This window comes from Protopterus annectens, chromosome 1.part1, assembly GCF_019279795.1.
Source record: "Protopterus annectens isolate FY-2018-M chromosome 1.part1, PAN1.0, whole genome shotgun sequence".
NCBI lineage: Eukaryota > Metazoa > Chordata > Ceratodontiformes > Protopteridae > Protopterus > Protopterus annectens.
In genome coordinates this window covers 1,345,362,125-1,345,384,381 of record NC_056726.1, presented here as the reverse complement: position 1 = coordinate 1,345,384,381, position 22,257 = coordinate 1,345,362,125, and the positions used below count along the sequence as shown (strand labels likewise).

The 22,257-nt window shown below is 35.5% G+C and overlaps 1 protein-coding gene across 3 annotated transcripts in view; it reads left to right on the top strand.

Moving 5' to 3' along the window:
* LOXHD1 (lipoxygenase homology PLAT domains 1) overlaps positions 1–22,257 on the top strand; it is a 2,432,812-nt gene that overhangs the window by 2,399,772 nt on the left and 10,783 nt on the right. For all 3 annotated transcript variants that reach the window (XM_044082024.1, XM_044082018.1, XM_044082011.1), the window contains 2 exons: positions 9,068–9,206; positions 9,918–10,079. In XM_044082024.1, the coding sequence (XP_043937959.1) occupies positions 9,068–9,206; positions 9,918–10,079 (301 nt within the window). The remainder of the gene's footprint in view (positions 1–9,067; positions 9,207–9,917; positions 10,080–22,257) is intronic.

The following is a 22,257-nucleotide window of genomic DNA, read 5'->3' as shown; positions in this document are numbered from 1 at the left end:
ACATTTTATCATTGTTCTGAGTTCCCATAAATCTAGAAGTGTATGTAATGGGAAAGTGCAAACTTTTCCACTTTGGTATTAATGGAGTTTTAAAAGCATATGGCTTAACTGTTTAAGATTTGATTTCATGTTTATTTATTTATTTATTTATATAACATTTGTTGACCGGGAAAGTCTGACTTGGAATGAGCCAATTTTCAGTGGAGGCCCTGGGAGAAATGCTCCAGACACATGTCTTTCTAATGTGGGAGAAAGCCGGAGCACCCAGAGGAAACCCACACAAACGCAGAGAGGACATGCACACTCCACACAGAAGGAATCCCAGCTGAGAATCGAACCAGAGAACCTCTTGCTTTGAAGCAACAATGCAAACCACTGCAGAGTCTAAAGATTGAAATGAATTTCCTTTTTAGGTACATTTTATTAACCAGCTGAAAGGATTGTTACATATTTCTAATTTATCATACTTGATAAACATATAAGAATTTAGTATAATCTGCTCCTGAATGGTTTCTATTGACTAGTAAAGGTTGAGCTGGTCCAGAGTATAATAGAGTTAAAATTTATATCAACAGAATAAGATTCTGCATCTGGGAAGCTAATACCACTATACTCCTGTAATATTATATGATTTCTATAAGCAATTTTGGCTTTTTAGGATACAAAAATAATTAAGTTAACATTTTCCCATTTTCTTTAAAAGTTTTTTGTCAGGTATTAAAGCTATTGAATACAATATCTTGGGTAATATAATCATTTTAATAAGTACTATCCTGTCTTCAAAAGTGAAAAAAAATAATTTTGTTTTTTAATAAGAAGTAACACTTCTTCAATTATTTTTTCAAGATTATTATTAATAATCTCACTCACATCTTGATAAATTTTTATTCCTACATATCTTAGTTCTTTTCCTTCACAATTATATTTATATTTTTCTTTAAATTTACTATATCACGCAATTGATTTAACACTAAGTTTCAGTTTACTACTATTTCAGCAGCGATACTTCTTGCAACTTTTCAATGTCCTCATCTATTTCTTCAATTGAGTAGTTTACATCTCTTATAGTTAGTAAAATATCATCTGCAAAAAGCTGTATTTTGGCATGACAATCCTTGTTAATTGAGAATCCATCATTTTTTTTTCATTGCTTCTTATACTATTATCGAATGGTTCGATAAATAATGAAAATAGTAGAGGAGGCAAGGGACACCCTTGCTTTGTTTTTTTGTTAAGTGAATAATTGAGAAATGTATTATCTAATTTTAACATATGCTTTGGAGTCTCTATGCAAATTTTTTTTAATATTCCAATAAATTGTCCTAGAAATGCAAACTTTTCTAAAGTTTTAAACAAGTAGTTCCAATATACAGAATCAAAAGCTGCCTTGATATATAAGCTAAATAGGGTCTATTTCTTCTCCATTCCTTTTGCTAAATCTAAGACAGTTGCTATCCTTCTTATATTATCATGTGTTAATCTACTGACTATAAATCCCATTTGATCTTTATCAATTTATCTACTCTTTCTCTTAATCTTGTAGTGAAGATGGAAGTAAATATTTTATAGTTTACATTTAATAATGAAATAAGTATACATGAGGAAGCTAACTTATTATCCATTCCTTGTTTAAGTATAGGTGAGTTTGCAAAAAAATTCCATGTGGGAGGAATTATTTTGCCACTCTGAATTGTAGTGAAAATGTCACTCAGTAATTCTAAAATATTTAATGGAAGCAGACTATATAATTCCATACTTAAACCATCCCAACCTGGAGCTTTAGTTCCCCCTCTTTTAAGGTTTCTTTAATGTCTATTAGGGTAATAGACTTATTCAACTGAGATATATATTGGTCATTAAGTTTATTAGTAACATTTTTCTTTAAATACCTGTCAATTTTGTAATCATAAGAATTATTGCTTTTATCTTTATTAAGATCCTCATGGAACTTTTTAAAAATATTAAGCTTTTCCTCTGTGCCTGAAGTAAACTTATTAGTGTGAGGATTTTGGATATTATTGATCTGTGTCTTTTTGCTTAGCGTCTTACTTCCATTAGCTAATCTATACAGATTTGTTTGAAGTCATTGCATAACTATGCAATTTTATTTTTTCTAAAGCTATCTCCACTTTATGCATTAAAACTGTTTGATAATTTTTCATTCATTTTTAATGGCTTCAATATTATCTACTTTCTTTTTTTTGTTGTTCAGACCTCATTTTTTATATTTCATCTTGTATTTTTAACAACTTGTTATCCAAGTCTTTCATGTTGTTATTAGCCCATCTTCCTATTCTATCTTCAATATGCATTTTAAGGAGTCTCATAATATGACTTTACTAACATGACCATTATAAGTCAAAGATAAAAAAATTCTCGACTTGTTCCTTAAGGTAACTCAAATTCTTTTAATTTCATCATATATACTGAGATTCTATAAATAATCCGAAATTTCCTTATATCCATTAATATATTTATACTTAGTGCATTATGACTAGATAAAGGGCAAGGAATAGTTTTAAAATAATTCACTTTATTAAGTAGATCTATAAAGGTATAAATCCTATCAATTGTAGTCGGTGTCACATGTGCATAATAATAATAAGTAAAGAACAATGACATCTTCTGCGTTTACTGTTAAATCAACTAAATTATTATTACTTATCCATCTGTTTAGTGTTTTAGCTGATGCCATTATTTTAGCTTTCTTCTGTTCCCTTGTATCTTCTATAATAGATATGCAGTCAAAATCCACTGCTAAAATTAAACTAGCCTTCCAATGACTTTGTAGTAAGATTATCTGATCTTTAGCCACTTTTGCACCAATTCCAGGGATCCAGTAAAAATTAGGTAGTGTATAGAGTTTGGCATTATATTTAATAATTACAAATATGTCCATTCCTTTTGGATCATTAATGGATTCCATGACCTTAGGCATTACAATAGATTTTCTCCAAAGTATATTAGTTCTTCTCCTGTTTTTGTTGAAAGAAACAGATGATAACATTTTTTAACCTATGTTATTTAAATATTGTATATTTTTTTCTATCAAATGGGTCTCTTGCAAAAATATAATGTCCCCTCTATTTAATTGTAGATATCTCATTAATGATTTCCTTTTGTTGCCATTATTTAATCCATTTATATTAATAGATACTAGATTAAAGCTATCCATACTGTGTATTTAGAAATATTTTTTAAAAAGATAGTATGACACATTTATCCACCGTATTAATTTAATTATATATAAGACTCTAATGCATTCCTCAAACACTATTTTAACATTCAAAATTTTTTGAATTCTTCTTTTCTACACCTAATCTACTAAAACTCATAAATAAAAACAAAGACAACTCTACAACTACAACTGTATATTTTGCTAATAAAACACAATATATCATGGATACCAAAGTTCCTAGTACCTAGTTAGCCTATCAAATAGACAAACTACTATACTATATCTCTACGGGTCTTACTTCATAAGAATGAAAACTCACTTACCCGAATCAGTAAAATTCAAGACGACTTTGCCAAAACCACAAAACAATGAACACTCAGATTACAGAGTAAAAACTCCAGGAAAGTAACTACTTATCCAGCACCACAAAAAATAAAAAAATGAAGCAAATTAAACCCACCCATGTGGGGGGTTGTGCCCACCACACCCCCAACTAAATATACCAACTCTGAGATCGCACTACATTGGGGAAAGGGGGAAAGTTCACCATGGTGGCCAAGTGGTTCCTTTCCCAGTGTAACTTTCCGGTCATCCGAGTGTTTATTTTGTGGTTTTGGTGACATCATCTCAAGATTTACTGATTTGGGTAAGTGGGTTTTTGTTCATTAAAAGTAGACCCATCTCTACATACCAATGTCTAAAAATTCATTAAAAAAAATAGCCAAAACTACTGAGACTTACAAATAATTAATATAGCATTATATATAAGTCAAAATAATAGGGGACTATTAATTTTGTTATATATTTGCCATTTAAAACCATTCCCCCATTACTATATAAAAGTTTAATAATCCTCTTCTATTATTCACAAATATGAAATAATCCAAAAATAGTGTACTATATACTTATTTATGTAACAGTAGTTTAAAGTAATTAAATATATTCCTAAATTATCCACTCATTCAACATTATTATAACTAAATCTCTAAATAAATAAGTAGAACAGAGTGAGACCCAAAGAGATAAAGATATCTCTAAACCTATAGGTGACAGGGAATCTTATCTTACTAAACTATTTTACAAAATGGAAATCAATGTACATATATATTTCTCATGCTTCTCATTTATAGATCTAACAAAAGTTTTGAATTAATTTTTAAAGTATGTGTTTATATCTCAAAATTGCATAATACTGTTGGCATGACAAATATCAAAACATTTAAAAATCCTTCCGCTTATTAAATTATTTCATAAAATATATTTACATTAGTGAGGTCAGAGAGAATGTCTTGCTATTTGTATGGAGTCAAAGTAATATTTGCAGTCTATATTATATTCAGCAGCTACAATGTGCTTAATTCAAATCCCATTCTCCCTTCCCAGGTTCAAACATATTGAAAAATCTACTTTACTTTTGGTACTTACGTATTATCGCAACCAGATTTTAGAGAAAATACCACTTGCTTCCTGATATCAAAATCTGACCGTTAGTGGTTTATAACTGTCATATAGTGTATTTCCTTTAACAATAGCATTTTTTTCAGGAGTGTTTTCAATAAAATGTAAAAAAAAAAACATGCTGTTGTTCCTTTATGCACTTTACTGTCAGCAGCATGTCGCTTACTGAAAGTCCGCCCGACGAATGTTCCTTTTTTCATAGCAGCAAAAGCTGATGAATAACGGTCATAATTGCTTTTGGGTTTCAAGTATCACAGCTGTGTCATTGGTTTCCTGAGACTCGAGTCATACAACACAGTATTTTGCTTAGTTTAATGTGTTTCTGGGATTAAAAAATGCAGAGGGATGCCTCCTCACCATCTGGAGTTCTATTGAATGGAAAACATGTAGCATGACATGCACTTTGACAAGGAAGAGAGAAAAAAGGACTGTTTTTGAGAGAAGGTGGTTTTAAGAAACGTTATGAAGAACAGCGTGAGAAGTTACTGTCACTGTGGCTGGAAGCACCGTTAATGCACAAAGGAGATAGCTCCACACATGCTGGCAGTAAAGTGCACACAGCCACAGCGACACACTGACTTTCTCCATTGTTCTTGACACCCCGTCTTAAAACAACCTTCAGTGTGAAAGAGAAGACATTTGCTGACATTTGTACAACAAAAATGGTCAGATTTCCATATTGGGAAGCAAGTGGTATTATAGCTAAAATCTGGTTGCGATAATACGTAAGTACCTTACTTTTTATCAAAATGGATGCACTGATTTAGCAATATAACACTCAAATTGCAGCTCTGACTTCAAAGCTCACATTATCAAGTTTCAAATTACATCTTTCAGAATATTTTCAAATATTTCTATATTATTTTCTATGTAAATTATATAAGCTCTTGAACATTTACATTTCTGTCATATGTAGGTATATGTAATACATATATTTCTTATAAGTAGTTTGTTATTTAAATATATTTTTCTGTCTTATTTTCCCAGTAATATACTGCCTTATTCTATGTAACTTGTATTTCTAAAATCTCCCATCAAAGCTATTTAATCATCAGCTGTCTATTAGAGATTATAGTATGTGTATATATTTCCTAATGTAGTCATATGCTCTTTTATTAATCTTACTTATTAGATATTTCATTCCTTGTACATATGCATATTATTCATAAGATGTTTACTCATCCTATTAATTCTAGTATTACATAGCAATCTTGACTATGTGTAAAATAATTCCTGCTTGTTTAATTTGAATGTGTTTGAGCCTTTGTCAACTGTTGTTCTGATATATGCTTCATATCCTGAATTTGATCACAGCATGTGAAAAATGACAACTTATAGCACACAGCAGCTGCTAATTTCCTGTGTAATGTTTTCATTCATGCTAATTCCTTTAAACTGCTCTAATAGGTAACAAGCATCTAACTTTACTTCTTTCCATTTTATATTTTATATTTCAATATAAAAATATTACTGTAGCTTTTTTACCAATTCTTCATTTCTAAGAAAAGGAAAAAATGTTATTTCAAGTAGATTTCTCATATATATATATATATATATATATATATATATATATATATATATAAACTGAAAAAAGAAAAAAAAGAAAGTTCCTTTTTGTTTTCACAGACATTAATGATGAACTTTGACCTAGATTTTTTTCAGGACAGCTCAAGGTAGGGAGCAAGGCAAGCAAGAATCCAGCATTCTGACACAACTGGAACATTCTTTTGTTCTTAAGCTTTATTTAAATGTTACTTCATAAATGACCTATGAAAGGAATGTATTAAAGAAAAGAAAATCACCAGCACTTTAACACTTCTAATTAGCATATTACTTAGATCTGACATTCATTTAACCCAGCAATGCACATACTAAGCAAAGTTAAACAAAAAACATAAAATTCTTAACTTATATAGTTTTAAACATACAAATTATTTTACTTATAATTAACCATTTAGAAATACACAAACAAGTTTAGTTAGATTAAATATATTAAGCCTTTCATTGTATATATAGTAAAACAATAAAACTAGCATGAAAAATGTTTCAGTTTAAAATATAAATGTATACTTGCATATGTTTTGAAGCATAAAGTCCAATACATACATTTTACTTAAAGGGCAAATCTGTTGTTTCAGAAAATAAAAGTCCTGCAATCAGAGGATACAATTATTTTAAACTGTTCTAATCCATAACAAACATCCAGCGTTACTTATTTCCATTAATATGTACCATTAAAATTAATAACACAACAGCATAAGTTAATATTCAGCAAAATGGAAGCAAATTATATGCCAGCAACAGCTCAGTATAAAACATTCAATATAGCTTTTGGTTTACTAAGTTTTCAATTCTAAGAAAAGAAAAAAAGTAATTTGGAGTAGATTTCTCACATATATACTTAGAGAAAAAGAAAGACAAAGAAAATGCCTTTCTGATTTGTTTGCTTTTTAATTTTAGAAACAGTTTTCCAGGAATTCAGCTCACTCTGTCTCGAGGGATATACTGTTCTACTCTATTTCTTCAGTATTGTTAAGGATTTTATTGTTAACAAAAGTGATGCCTCCTGCAGCATGCCAAATGTTTTAGTTCCTTCAGAAAGAAATAATTTGATCCAAAGTGGCTTTAGTATTGTTATTTTTAAGTTCCTTGATCAGTGGGTTTTCTTTTGCTCATTACATTACTGAAATAATCATTGTCAAATCTGAGTGCATACTCATCTAATTTAATATGTGGTTTGGGCCATGCTGTTTTTAATATTTTATCTTTTTTTCTAAGCTAGACATAAACTTAACTATGATTGAATGTGGTGGTGAGTTTTCTATCTTCAAAGGTGCTGCCAGCGCTCTGTGTGCCCCTTCAAGTACCAAAGATAAAATTTCAGGTAGATTTAATGTTTTATGTAACCAGGTTGTTAAGAAGTTTATTATATTGTCTCCCTCATGTTTTTCAGGTATACAATAAATTCCAATTATTTCATGTTAGTCTATTTACTAAATCGTTAACTTTATCTATAAACCAATTATTTTGTTCTAAAAGAAATTCAGTCTGAGACTCACCTTCAGTTATTCTGTCTTCATGATCATTTAAAACTTCTTTCCTTCTGCTGATTTGTGTACTTTGTTGTTTCATAAGAATTTCTAAATGTTCCATCTTCTTTCTGGTCTTTTCTTTGAAACTTTCTACTTTGGTATCCAGTTTCTCTATTTTAAGTGATACATCCTGTACACTAGATATTATTGACTGAATGTCTTTTTAAACGTAAGAATCCTGAGCACCATTTCTTGAGTGGCTCATGTTGAAGTCTCTTCTCTCTCTTAACCAAGCAGTTGAAATTCTGACAGGAAAATTACAGCTACCAGTGTTATTCTTGAGTACACTGTATCTGCAGCATGCAGCATGCAACTTGCATGCTGCTAGGTCCCCTGGATGACGAGAACATTATACAATAAGGAGGCGGAGGAGCTGCACAAAGTAATAAGGTTGGAGGAGGGAACATAAACAATAAACTTTGATGGACACATTACAGGGAGGTGTAGAATCTATAAGCAGCAAGCTTACATATACTTTACATGACAGGATAAAAAAATATATATACCCACACACATTTCATATATATATATATATATATATATATATATACACACACACACACACACACACACACACACACACATATATATATATATATATATATATATATATATATATATATATATATATATACATACACATTGCTTATATATCACTATACAATAATAGCCTCACTCTGAGATATTATATAATATTATAGGGACACTATTATATTACAGTGTGCAAATGGTCCATGAAGCCCCACAATGTTATCAATCAAAATGTTTCCATTTGTAACACAGCAGAATTCTAATACTGATTAGATGCTGGCATATTGTAACTCACTGGAAGTTTTTTTCACACCAGTTTGCTTTATATATTACTGGTAGTAATGCAACGTTGTATGTTACTCGATCATTAGTATAAAATGCCAGTCTAATTAGGTCTGATGTTTAAGACAGAAGTGCTTACTGGAGTTTTAATAAAATGTGTCCTGTGATCTGACTGTTTTCTTTTTTAACTGTTAGTCCAATTTTATGGCTTGGGTCTTTTTTTTTTGGGGGGGGTTGTCTTGTCTTTTGTAAATATGAAATTATGCAGAGTGATGGAAAGGGCTTATAAGGATTAGTTACATATCATTTAACTTCATGAATCCCATTGTGTACAGCTATATCATCATTTAACCAAACAGACATTTTGTTTGTACAGTAGTCTGTTACTGGACTGAAAATATATTAATAGTTGTTGAGAAACATGCTCAATAAATACATAAACCCAAGTAGTATATATTGTCTTCATTACTTATTATTGGTATCATAATAAGTATTTTATAATTAATGGCTTATTTTCATTTTTAAGAGTATGAAATTACTACTATTACAAGTGACAGAGATGACGCAGATACAAAGGAAAATGTATCAATTGTACTTGAAGGAAAGAAAGGACGGTCTAAGGAATTCACCCTGGAAAATTCATCCAAGAAAAGAAGATTTCTAAGGTAAGTATAAGTCAGACTGAATCTACTGCGTACACAACCAAACAGTGAATTTTGCAGACTGTCAAGCAGATTGCACCGCAAATCTCATGTTTGAACTAGATGAATCTTGTAGATGCTTCTTTGGTAGGGAGCATTTAACTGTAAGGAAGAGCATTATTTAATCCTGACAAGCCTTGAAAGTTTGAAGATAGGTTGGATAGTTTACGTACAAAAAGTTGCTGATACCCAAAGTGCAGCTAGTCTATAAATATCATATATCAGTCATGATGGTGATAAACTCAGAAATATGGAGGCAGAAATAATTTTAGTTTTAAGCACATTACGTATCTGTGTTTTATTGCACAAGGAATGTTTCTGAGTAGAAAGAGAATGCAAAATGTATTTATTAACTACTTAAAGATAAGTGAAGGAAGGCTTAGCAAAATTAAGGCATTCAGAGACAACAGCATTCATAATTTACTTTTATGCTTCTGTATAAAAAGACATGTCCTTTTTATGTCAGTTCATATGCAGCTTCAACAAATTCCTAATGAGCGCAACTACCATCGTGCTATTTTAAATTCCATAAAGGCTAGTTGTGTAATTAAATAAGGGACACATTCAGCAAGGATGTACATCAGTGTTTATAAAAGGAAATATGTGCTTTATTTGAAGGACATAGTCATTTAAAACACTCTAATAGATGAACACTTTAACTGTTTTATTTTTCAGAGGAGCAACTGACAAGTTTGAATTTTCTTCAAAGAACATTGGAGATATTGCAGCTGTATGTGTTGGTCACTGTCCAAAGGATAGCAGAAAATTTACTCCAAAGAATGACCAGTACTGGCATGTCCAGGAGATCATTGTTACAGAAAAGGAGCTTAGCAACAAGTAAGTGAAGAAGACCCTTGTTTTCTAAATATATGTTTCAGAACCACAGTTAACTAGTTAAATTCCTTATAAAGATATGGCCCAAATAAATGTTACCTTTCCCATTTTAACTTTCACATTGTGTCTTTTGAATGAACAAGGTGAGCCTCATTTGCTATAATTAGTATTCCATCTGCAGAGTATATTCCCAAGCTAGTCCTTTCCCAAGCAAAACCATGTTACATGTCTGCATATCTGGTTAGTTGCAGTGAGTGCTGTGGTAGTATATCTACAGATGGCTGAGCTCAAATTCCTTGCGTATCGAGTAGCAGGGAACACAACGTACACAACTATTTTACATAGGAAGACACAGCTGGCACAACATCGAAGTATATGCTAGCAATGATTCCTTTGTTTAGTGAGATTTCTCCCTTCTTCATGTTTACACAACCATGTAATTGGTATATTAAATCTGAAGGGTCTGAAAGCATTGCCCCTTCCCACAAACACACACACACCTAGAAGGTTTAGGAGGAAAAGCTCCCTGCAAAAATGCTTGCAGTTGGAGATTTCATTCTTTTGGTATTCTGGGCATTTGTGATCAGCATTTTGGCTCTGTGTAATTCAAGATTTCATAGGGGAGCCGTGCTTTGGCAAATTCATAGGGTTCTTGGGTAAATACTAAGAAATTGGGTTGGAGATTATTACTTGTCTAGCCAATAACCAGATAATGACCAAAGGTGACAATAAAAGCTTGTAACTTGTTTTTGGAGGATAAACACCTTAACCATTATGCCAACCCCAAATAATTACAACTGCTAGTAAGTACTATACAAGGACTTTAGGTTGTGCCAGTAGGATTTGTAAAGAGAATGTCCGCATCAAACTGTCACAGCCTTATATCTGCATATTACTTTTATAACACATCATGCTGGGTGATGTTTTCCATGCCAGTTCACTTCTCTACAATGTACCTATGTGTTATATTGTCCTTTGTTTTATTAGAAATGGGATAGGCAGAACTATTGTAATATTCCTTTAATTTTATTTAATTATTCCCATTAACACTGGAGAATTCTGCATGACAAGACAGTGCTTAGGTGAAGGTAGAACTGCCAGGAGAGGCCCAATGGAGGGAGTGTGAGACTGAAAGCTACAAATTATTGAAGGGTGTCTTCAGAAGCTGGACCACAGTGTGAAAACAGTCTTTCATTCTTGACAAAGGTATGTCTGCAGAGTGATGGCTATAAGTAAACAAAAGGAAAGCTTATGAATATGGCTGTGTTTTAATGTTCCTGAAGCAGAGTAGAAGCTTCAGCTGACTTCTCAGTGGAGATCTGTGATTAGTTGTTTGTCACAGACCAATGGTGTGCCTGTGTGTGTGTGTGTGTGTGTGTGTGTGTGGGGGGGGTGTACATATAACATATATATATATATATATATATATATATATATATATATATATATATATATATATATATATATATATATAGGGTCTACTGTATACTGCGGTGGTGGTGCTGCGGTAGCGTTGTCGCCTCACAGTAAGACGCTGTTCAGTTCGATTCTCAGCTAGAGCGTCTTCTGTGTGGAGACATGCGTGAATGGGCGTACCTTTGTTGAAGGTTGTGCGTCAGAGCTGGCAACTTGGTATGTAAAAATCTACTGCCAATCATTAGCGGACCGGAGTTCCTCTGTGGTGACCCCTAACCGGGAAAAGCCGAAAGACACAAACAAAAAATATGGGTATACTGTATTTGGTCGAATTACACTTGGTCAAAAATGATTTCAGGCAGCCTACTTCACTGAAAGCACATTTGGTCCACTGACATTTGGTCGAACATGAAATATAGCTCCTGTCCCACTGCAGTCCGACCCTGGAGTGAGAATAATAAGTAAGGGGGGTGTGGGGGGCACAGCAAATAGTTTTTACCAAATATATATATATATATATGTATATATATATATATATATATATATATATATATATATATATATAGATATATATATATATATATATAATATATATATATATATATATATATATATATATATATATATATATATATATATATATCAATGTATTTTTAATGGATGCACCTTTATATAACAGTGAATACACTACAATTATGTGGGGGACTGTGCCCCTCACACCCCCCTTACTTATTATTCTCACTCCATGTTCGACCAAATGAAATTTGACCAAATGTGCTTTCACTCAAATGAGCTTGCAATAAAGTCGGCTGCCTGAAATCATTTTCGACCAAGTGTAATTCGACCAAATACAGTAGACCCATATATGTGTGTGTGTGTGTGTGTGTGTGTGTGTGTGTGTGTGTGTGTGTGTGTGTGTGTGTGTGTGTGTGTGTGTCTGTGTGTGTGCATATATATGTATATATTTATACACATATGATGTGTGTGTATCTGCTTTTTACACTGATGTATTCATCTCTTTTTATTATATAATTTTTTAAAATTTTATGGATAATGTCATACATTCCCCATATTTCCATCTAATTTCCTAAACTACAACCTTCCAGTATCCCTTATGTTTTGCCATCCAGGGGTCTTTGGCAGTATTTCAGCTCCTAGCAAGAATGTTTTCTCTTCCAAAGCCCGCTTAGAAATGGCAGACATCCCTGCGGAAGATCGAGGTGCTGTTTAACCATAACCATCTCCTCCTCTGATATGCTTCATCTATGAAATCATAAGGGGCTGGGGAATGGTATAATTGTTAAGGTGTTTGCCTCAGAGACACAAAATACAAAATTTGATTCTAACTGTTGAAAATGAAATTGACTAGACTTAAAATGACTCACAAGGGTAGCTAGCCTAATACTTACCTATGACTCTACAATGCAAAGTGGTTTAACTCCCACCTTGAATACACTCTGCAGATGAAATTTAGTGACCATAGTAATTTCTTAAATATTTGACTATTACCATCATGGAAGCACTATCTGTCTCTCCCAAGTATCATGTCAATACTGCTTATGTTGGTAGCATAGAGGGGTAAAACCCTAACTATGGCTCAAATAACACACGTTTGATTAGTTGCTCAGGTTCTTAATGGGGCAGTCAGGGAAGATGGGCATCAGACCTCTCAATTTTCCCTATTTTGGATGAACATCCCCTTTTTTCAGGCCTGATTTACTCTTAGATGTGACATACATATTTTTGGTGGTATGTCTGTATTTTCAGGCTTTACATAACCCTTCACATAATTTTGTAAATCTCCTTCATCACACGTGATGTTTGAAGCTGTGGTGTACATAAAAAAGCATACTACATGTCCAGCAACTAATGGCACCGATAATTTAAATACAGAGGACACACATCTTACATCTCCTTTTTTAGAAGAAAAAATAAATGACCCAGTGCGGTAAAATTTTGCAATGCAGTTCATTAAAGTCTACAGGTTTTATACTGTTGCTTTGATAATGTGCTTATATATTTCCAGCATTTTTATCACTCCTGTTTTCAAATGTTTTCAGATTTGGAGAGGTCATGTTGAAATCAGTGGACCACATGGATAAGGAGTGGCACTGGCAGCAACTGATGGTCAGCTGGGCTGGAGTCAAAAAAAAAAATCAGACAGCTACAAGGCTTTCTTTACATAGATACAGCAGTACTTGTAGTGAGTGCACACCAGTTCTCTTTCCACACAACAATGTTCCCAGTATTAACCTTTTTAATTGCTCTGCCATTTACAGTTCCCATCACTTACTGTCATGGATCTGAACCCCAAATACCAGTATTCTCAGATGACAAACTACCAGACTCCTTGAAATTCATCTTGGACTGTGCTTTTTGATTTATTTCTTGAAGACTAAGTACCACATCATGTGCATACAGCGGCTTTGTTGATCTGTTCCATCTGACCTGTTTGCTAAAGTTGTCCATCACCAGTATGAACAGGTGTGAGCTCAGAGCATACCCACTCCAACTGGAAACCCTTCTGTGACTCACTGTTCCTAATTGTATCACTGGGTCCATATCCATTGACTGCACTAATTATACCATTGTTTCCAGGACTTCAAACCATTGCAAAGCTGTCCAAATCAGCTTTTGCAGAGCCTTGTTATATGGTTACTCCATGTTAGTTGGACTCTTTCCTCATCTCCATTTTGCTCTCCACTATCAAACTCACACAGACATTGGTTTGGTAGTGTTATGTTATAATCTGAACACAAACTGCTCATATCCAATCTTTCTTTCAGTTAAATGGAGCTCTGCAACACTTTTCAGATGTTGCAACTGTATCCGGAGGCATCCAGGCTAAGATAAGAATATTTTCTAGTAACAGTTGCTACAGTTTATACCCTGCCTACATGGAATGCTTCAGTCCTCAGGTTTTAGTTAAAAAAGAGATTTTTTTTTTTTATCTTTTAAACTGCCAACTTTTAAAAGCTGATATTGCATTAAATTAAAGAAAGCTTGGAATCAGCTGATCGCACCCTCAACACTTTGCACCCAAGACAGTTGTCCCTCTTGCCTTGCTCTATCTACTTTACTGACCCTGGAACAGATTCTGCGCACTGCAACTAGTGGATCACACATTCTGGATCTGGTACTTACCACCACACACCCACACCCCCTGCCTGCTCACTAGTGAGGTTGAATCACAAAGCTATCTTCTCTGAAGTAAAAATCCACTCAGAAAACCCAGCTAAACCAGCAATAGTTTGGGACTATTATAAGGCAAACTACATCATATTAAGTGGCAGTTTGTCAAAATTCAAGGCTCTCCCTAGCCCTGAGACCACAGCTACCTATGCAGAATTATTCATAGAGTCCCCAGACAAACATATGAATGGCTGCATAGAGGCTTCCATACCTACCAAAAGTAAACACAAAACAAACACCATTGGTGGAATCCTAACCCAAACAGGGTATATTTTAAAAGAAAAAGATAATCACCAAAATTATAAAGAGCAACTCCCTTAAAGACAAGTGCTGTCTTATATAATTAAGAGGTCTAAACAAGTCCAACAAGGCCAACTACAAGATCAGGATAGCCTCAAAAGCTAAGAACGTCACAAAGCCTTCTTCAGCTATGTCCAGAAACTTAAAAGTAGCACACAGTAGTGTGCTGACCTGATGATGAATGGTACCACCTTTATCGATCAGGGTGACATTGCCAATATACAGGCTGATAAATTCAGCTCAAACTTCACTCTCAACTCCTCTTCAGCTCCTCTGGTGAAATCCCCTCCAACATACTTCTCCCAGCTATTAGCAGGGACCAAGTGCTTGCAGCACTCACTAAAGCCAAGAACATTACATCTATGGGTCTCGACAACATCCCTGGTTGCCATCTGAACAGTCTAAAACATGACCTATCAAGACCACTTGAGGAACTCTAACTACAGTCTTGAAACAGTCTACATTCCAAGTGAATGGAGGGCTGCAACAGTCATTCCCCTCCAAAGGGTAGACCATCAACTGACCAAAGAACTACAAACCCATGAGTCTAATGAGCCTAGTATGCAAAGCCATAGAATGAATTATCATGGAAATGATAAACAACATTTGCAATCTACAGACACTAGACCTATCCCAGTTTGGCTTTGTTAAGGGAAAGTCATGCCTACTTAACCTAGTAGATTTCTTTGAGAGGGTCACCAAGGAAATTATCAAGAGTAAAGCAGTGCATACTGCATATATTGACCTGGCCAGGGCATTCATTACAATACCCATTCAGGCATTGTTAACAAACTCTCTTAGCTAGGCATAAATCCCTACATAACACGCTGGATCGCTGACTGCATCACAGACAGAACACAAGAAGTAAGGTTCTGTGAGAATGCCTCCACCAAGAGACCGGTCACCAGTAGAGTACTCCAGGGATTTGTGCTGGGCCTGCTTCTGTTTGGCATCCACTTCTTGGAAGTCAAGGCTAATGTTCAAGGCTGCTGGCTCACTAAGTTCACAAATTATGGTAAATTGGGAGCCCTAGATTCCCCCCAAGACACTGACATCTTGCAAGAGGGTTTAACACAGACAAATGACTAGTGTCAATGCTACAGCCTAAAACTCAGTGCCAAAATCTGCATTAAAATGCACTTGGGGATACTGCCCATGTTAATTACTCCATCAATATCCCTAAGAATTGACCCAGTAGTAAGGGATGTGGGATCATATGTAGACAGCAATCTGGCCTTTGGCCAACATGTAATTAAATAAATCATTCCATGTCACCCATCTTACAGGTAAGGATATGACATCTAGATTCAAGGAGGTTATAGTACCACTGTACTCAGTCGTTATCAGACCTGTCATTGAGTGCAATGCCCATTATGCATGTACCTAACCACAGACTTATGTTTAGAATGCCCACAAAGGTTTCTCACCTGGAGAATTGAGGGCATGAATACCTTGTCCTGCACTGATCACCTAAAGACTCTGTCTCTGTATTCAGCCTTCTACAGGCTTCTGAGAGGGGATCTTTACCTGACTTACAGGGTGTCTTCAAACCCAACCCTGATGGACTTGTTGCACAAAACAAACATCACCAGAAACTGTAGATCTAGGGATCTGAACTTTGCTTGTGACATAAACAAAACATGCTGGAGAGGCAGAAATGTGTCCCAGGCTCCCCATCCATGTAAAACAGAGCTCATCCCTGATCATATTCAAAAGAAACCTTGACAATTAAAGGGGTAATCATAATTTATCCCTAGTATGGCCCCATGTCCCTTATGGATAGAGGCCCTCCATAAGAAAAGTATTATCCCAACCAATAGTGCCCCTACAAATCCCTTAATTACTTCCATACTAACATACCATCCTGTATAGATCCCCGTGATACTTGGAATTCAAACGGGTTTGGGGTGAGCAGCTTGGCTTGTAAGGTCCATAGTGGTTGTTAGCCTAGTAACTACCTATGGACCTACTAATATACATATTCAATAAGCTTTTCCAGCACTTTCATGAAATGTGAGAGGAGTGTGATACCTTTGTAGCATCCACAGTTGTGAATGTCCCCTTTTGTTCTTTACATTGTCACTAGAATCTTAATGTTCATTGTCAGATCACTGTTGTGGTAGCCTAAATTATAAGATCACTGTTGCAGTAGCCTAAATTATAAGGGGCTTACCCTGCTAAGAATCAGATAACTGGCCATTTTCCAAAGCTTTAGGGCACCCTTCACATGCCCTAACTGCTGTACAATCTAAGGAGAGTGGTATAAGGACAGTGGTTAGGGCACCAAAACTGCAGAACTTTCTTGCCATTGAAATTTGTTCTCTGTTGCGGCTTATGTATGTGTATATATATATATATATATATATATATATATATATATATATATATATATATATATACACCTCAAAAGATACCTGCAACAGCTGGAGAGAGCTCAGAGGTTTCTCACTAATAAAATACAGGGACTCCAAACAATGATTTTCAATGACAGGCTGAAAGGCTTGTCACTTTACTCTGCATCTTATAAGCTGCTGAGAGATGACTTGTGCCTGGCCTATAGGGCAATCTCCAACCCTGTCCTAATGGAAATGCTGCACATCTACAACTCAAATGGCACAAGAGTTACTCGCTATGGGGATTTCAACCCATCTTGTGACATTAGCAGACCATGCTGGAGAGACAGATATTCAGGTAAAACAGAGCTCATATTGACCCTAATCAAACACAACCTAGATAATTGAATGGCAGACAACAAATTTTCCCCTGGTGTGGCACCCATGTCCCTCATGGACAGGGGTAGCCAGTGTTGATCACAGACCCACTCAGTGCATACACGTTCATTCTGCAAACTACCCAAAAAGAACAAATGGGGATACTTGGAGTTAATATGGCTAGGCTTGTAAAGGCTCTAGGGCTGCTGGTCTAGTAACCTCCTATGAACCTATGAACCTATAATGTGTGTGTATGCATGTATATATATATATATATATATATATATATATATATATATATATATATATATAATTTTTTTTTTTCTGTCAGAACATTTTTCTCAGATTTTGAATTTGTGTCAGGGTGGTTAATAGGTTTCTGTCATCATTTCTACAAGTCCTACATTTCAGTCTGGAGAAAACTATAATTTTAAGTTCCACTTACCATTTGTTAGACGCTTTTTTGGCAGTGTGAGGGACCTGGTTCCAGCCCCTTGGACTTTCCATTCCCAATCTACAAAAAAGAAAAAGAAAAGTTGTATGGGAAGATTCACTCTAGACTCCAGCCTCCTCTTTTTCTCGGCTGATAGTGAGCGATTCTGCTGTGGTCATATCGAGTTCTTTGGACCATTCATCAGTTTCTCTCTGTTCCCCTGTTGCTGCTCCTCAGGAAGCCATTAAAGACCTAGAGGCAGGCATATCTGCTATGGCTGTCCAACTTCAGGCAAAGGAAAACCACTCTTGTCAGTACTAAAGGAAGGAGTGACATTGTCCATTTATGGGGCTGCTCTGACTGTTCTTCAGGGTGCTCTTTTTAATGAGTTCTTCAGGAAAAAAAAGAAGCATAAACTTGATCATTTTTCTTCATCCATGATCCCTTCAGCAAGAGTAGGAAATAGGACTGGCTGGGTTTTGCTAAAAGTTAATTTAAAATTTAATTCTGAGTTTTCCCTTTATTTAAAAAGAAAAATATTTCACTCTCTATCAGATTATGGTTCTTAGTCTGAGGGGCAGGACGTGACATCTGCGGTGGTGCAGCGGTAGCGTTGTTGCCACACAGCAAGCGGTTCTCCTGTTCGATTCTCGGCTGGAGTGTGGGGAGTGCCTTCTTTGTGGAGTCTGCATGTCCTCCCTGTGGTTGGATGGGTGTTCGAAAGACATGAGTAAATCGGTGTGCCTTGGTTGAATGTCGAGCTGGCACCTTGGCGTTCATCAAAATCTACTGCCAATCATTAGCGGACCGGAGTTCTGCTGTGGCAAACCCTAACCGGGAAAAGCCGAAAGACAAACAGTCTGAGGGACAGGACTTAGAATTTAGATATGTTTCTCAAGTTCCTACTTTATAGAATGGGATGTCAGAATCTGATGAAAGTTTTTTCCTTTGGCTTCCCCATTGACGAGTTTTTTTTATTTGCCTAATACTTTTGCCAGAATGAAAGATTTGTTTCAGTGGGGACAAAGAAATACCAGCATTCTAACAACGATATGAATTTCTTCAGGTGAATTTGCCTCAACCTGAAGCTGTTTAAAATCTTGTTTGCCAGCCTTAGAGAATGTCTTCCTTGCGGAATCAATAGGAATTTCTTCTGGGACCTTTCCTGTTTGGCATTTATTTTTCAGATATTCAAGCCAATATCCCAGAAGCATACCTCTCAACTGTCGAGAGGTTTGCAGAATGTTGAGATTTTTTCCTCATGTTTTGATCTATTCATCATACAATTTCTGTTTTTTTTCCCAAATCACTGAGGATTGAAGTCACCAAGTAATGACATATATATTTGAGTTTCAGACTTCATATCCTTCACAAAAATGCATGCTTACACAAACCCTGTTATTTTAGTAACTTCGAAGTTTATGAGATCAGTATTTAAAATTTGTCCCTATTTTTGGGTCTTTGCCCCCCAACCCATTATTTCAGGCCTTGTCCAGACTTCTTGCATTAAGAGGTTGAGAGGTATACCCAGACATGTGGTTGACAAAGCTTGCTGATGGCTGTAAGCTGGGCACTACTATCTGCTCATCCACTGATACTAACAAAGCAGCTTACACCTCAGATGTTATAAATGGTATTCCTCTTCAGACAGATACAGTCATAAGAGACCTTGCTAATTATGTGGACAAGTCTCTGTCATTTGATCATGTTTCCATCATTGTTAGGAAATCCTTCGATACACCCAGATAATTTACAAGGGAATATCTTCAAGATCCAAATACATCAGCCCACCAATGTTCTGTTCCCTTATCAGACCCATTATTGAATACAGCATCCATTTTGGTATATGCAAATCCAAGAATGTTGCTCAAGACGAAAGGTGCCAAAGATTTCAAATGAAGAAAACTAAAGGCATTAAACACTTTAACAATCCCATTATAGATCTTCTTATCCTTAGTAGCTTACCTGCTGCTCCAATATGACCTGTCTCACTTTTCAAGCCATGAAAGACCCAGTCCTACCTGACCAACTTTGCAAAAACAATGGCTCTACAAACACCTACACTAGGGAATTAAATCTACATCAACAGATAATCATAATTACCCAGGTCTCTTATCACATATCTGTCTGAAGAGGAGCACCATTTATTGGAGGGATAGGTTCCTAACTCAATGTATTCCTACCTTGTGGAATAAGTTACTACTATAAGTCAAAGTGCTACTTCATGTACCTTTAAGGCTAGTCTTGATAATTGGATGGGTAGACATAAATTTAAAATAGAGTTATCCTGTACAGTCCTGCATAACTTGGGAGATGAGCCCTGCTTAAAAAAGTGTGTATACTTAAACATTAATACGGTCAGGCATATTATAGTCCCCATAATTGCTCACCTAGTATTTTTCCTATTTTTTTTTCTTCTTTTGCCTTCACATATCATAAATTATATTCTAAACATGGATTTGCACCCCCACCCCCACCAAGCTGCTCCCAGGTCTGCTCTGGAAAGAATTCATTTCTAATTAATATGTTCTCATTCTCCACTGTCACAATGAGCACTTATTTATCTTGCTAAGACTTCCACCTATATTGGGCACATCTTCAAGTTTTACACTTATTGTCTGTGTTTTCAGAATGGAGAATCATCAGTAATTGCACATAACATGAAAGGTCTGTCTGTTTCTCTCTACAAGTTGAACTGCATAAAGAAGTTCATAGGCTCAGATATGTGTACTAGGCTAACAACCACAGGGGCCTTTTTAAGCCTTGCCATTCATCCCAAATCTCTGACAAGTTTGTGTACCCTTGGCAATGTAAGATGGGGCATGAGGTATAAAATATTTACAAGCAGGCACCTGGAAATGAACCATTTTCAGGCTGCCTTTGTCCATTAGAGACATAGTTGTCAAACCAGCAGTGAATTTTCAGTTCCCCATTCAGTTATCTAGGTTACACTTGCTGTGGGTTAGGGAGGAACTCTTTGACGTGCATGGTCTGATTTCTGATGGACTCCACTGGTGACTGGCCTCTTTGTAGAAGTGGATTTCCCAATTCTAACTTCCTGGATCCTTTTGTGAGGCAGCTGGCTATTCGCCAGGTGACATAAGGGTTAATATATGACTTCTTGAGTTTGTCAACAGTGTCCGTATGGGGTATTGTGTCAAATGCCTTGGCAAGGTCAAAGTAGGTGGAATTTTGCTGTCATCCATTGCTTTGCTGACTTTTTAAAATAAATCCAGCAGGTTGAGTAGGCATAAGTTTCCATTGACAAAACCAAACTGAGTTGGGTCCAGAGTCTGGAAGTTTCCCATGTCATTATTGATCATGTCCATGACAATTCATTCCATGGTTTTACATATGAGACTAGAGACTTATGGGTCTGTAGTTTTCAGGGTCCAATCACATCTACCCTTCTCCATTCTCCATTTAAGAGCCACAAAGCCTGTTTAGAAGCTATGGTAAAATAGAGGTTCAAGAGGGCCTGATAGGTCATATTTCATGTTAGAGGGAAGCCTAGAGAATTGTAGGCACTCAATGATGCAGTGTTCTTGGCCTTAGAGAGAGCATTAAGGATCTGTTCCATAGTCATAATTGGGAGGGTTATATTTGATGGTATTTCCCGAGGGGAGGCTGGGGGGGAAAGGGGTAAAGTTAGAGCTGAATTTGTCTGACGGTAGGTTTGCTATATCTTCTGGCACATTATAGGTGGCTCCATTAACAATGAATTCTGCAGAGAATTATGTATTGCCTTTAAAGCTGCAGGCATAGCTTAAGAATTTCTTGTGGTTGTTATTTACCTGGGAGGCCAGATTTGCCTCAGATTTGGCTTTGGTAGACTCTATTTGTCCTCTGAGTTGTTCACTTAGTTTGAGAGCACTTTTATCCTGCTGGATGTTATACCTAATCATTTTTGCCATGCTTTTCTTCCTGCTGTTATACAGCCTATTGATGTTGTGATTACACCAGGATGGCTTCTTCTTTTAGTTAGTTCTGTACTTATTCCCGGTGGGTACCACTGCCTCTATGCAGCTGTAAGCATACTTGTGTCGAGTTTTTGTGCAGAGTTCCATGTAGGCAACAGTGCTCTCAGAGTTTTGAGGGGCTTGAAATTTTTCCAGGTTATCACTTAATA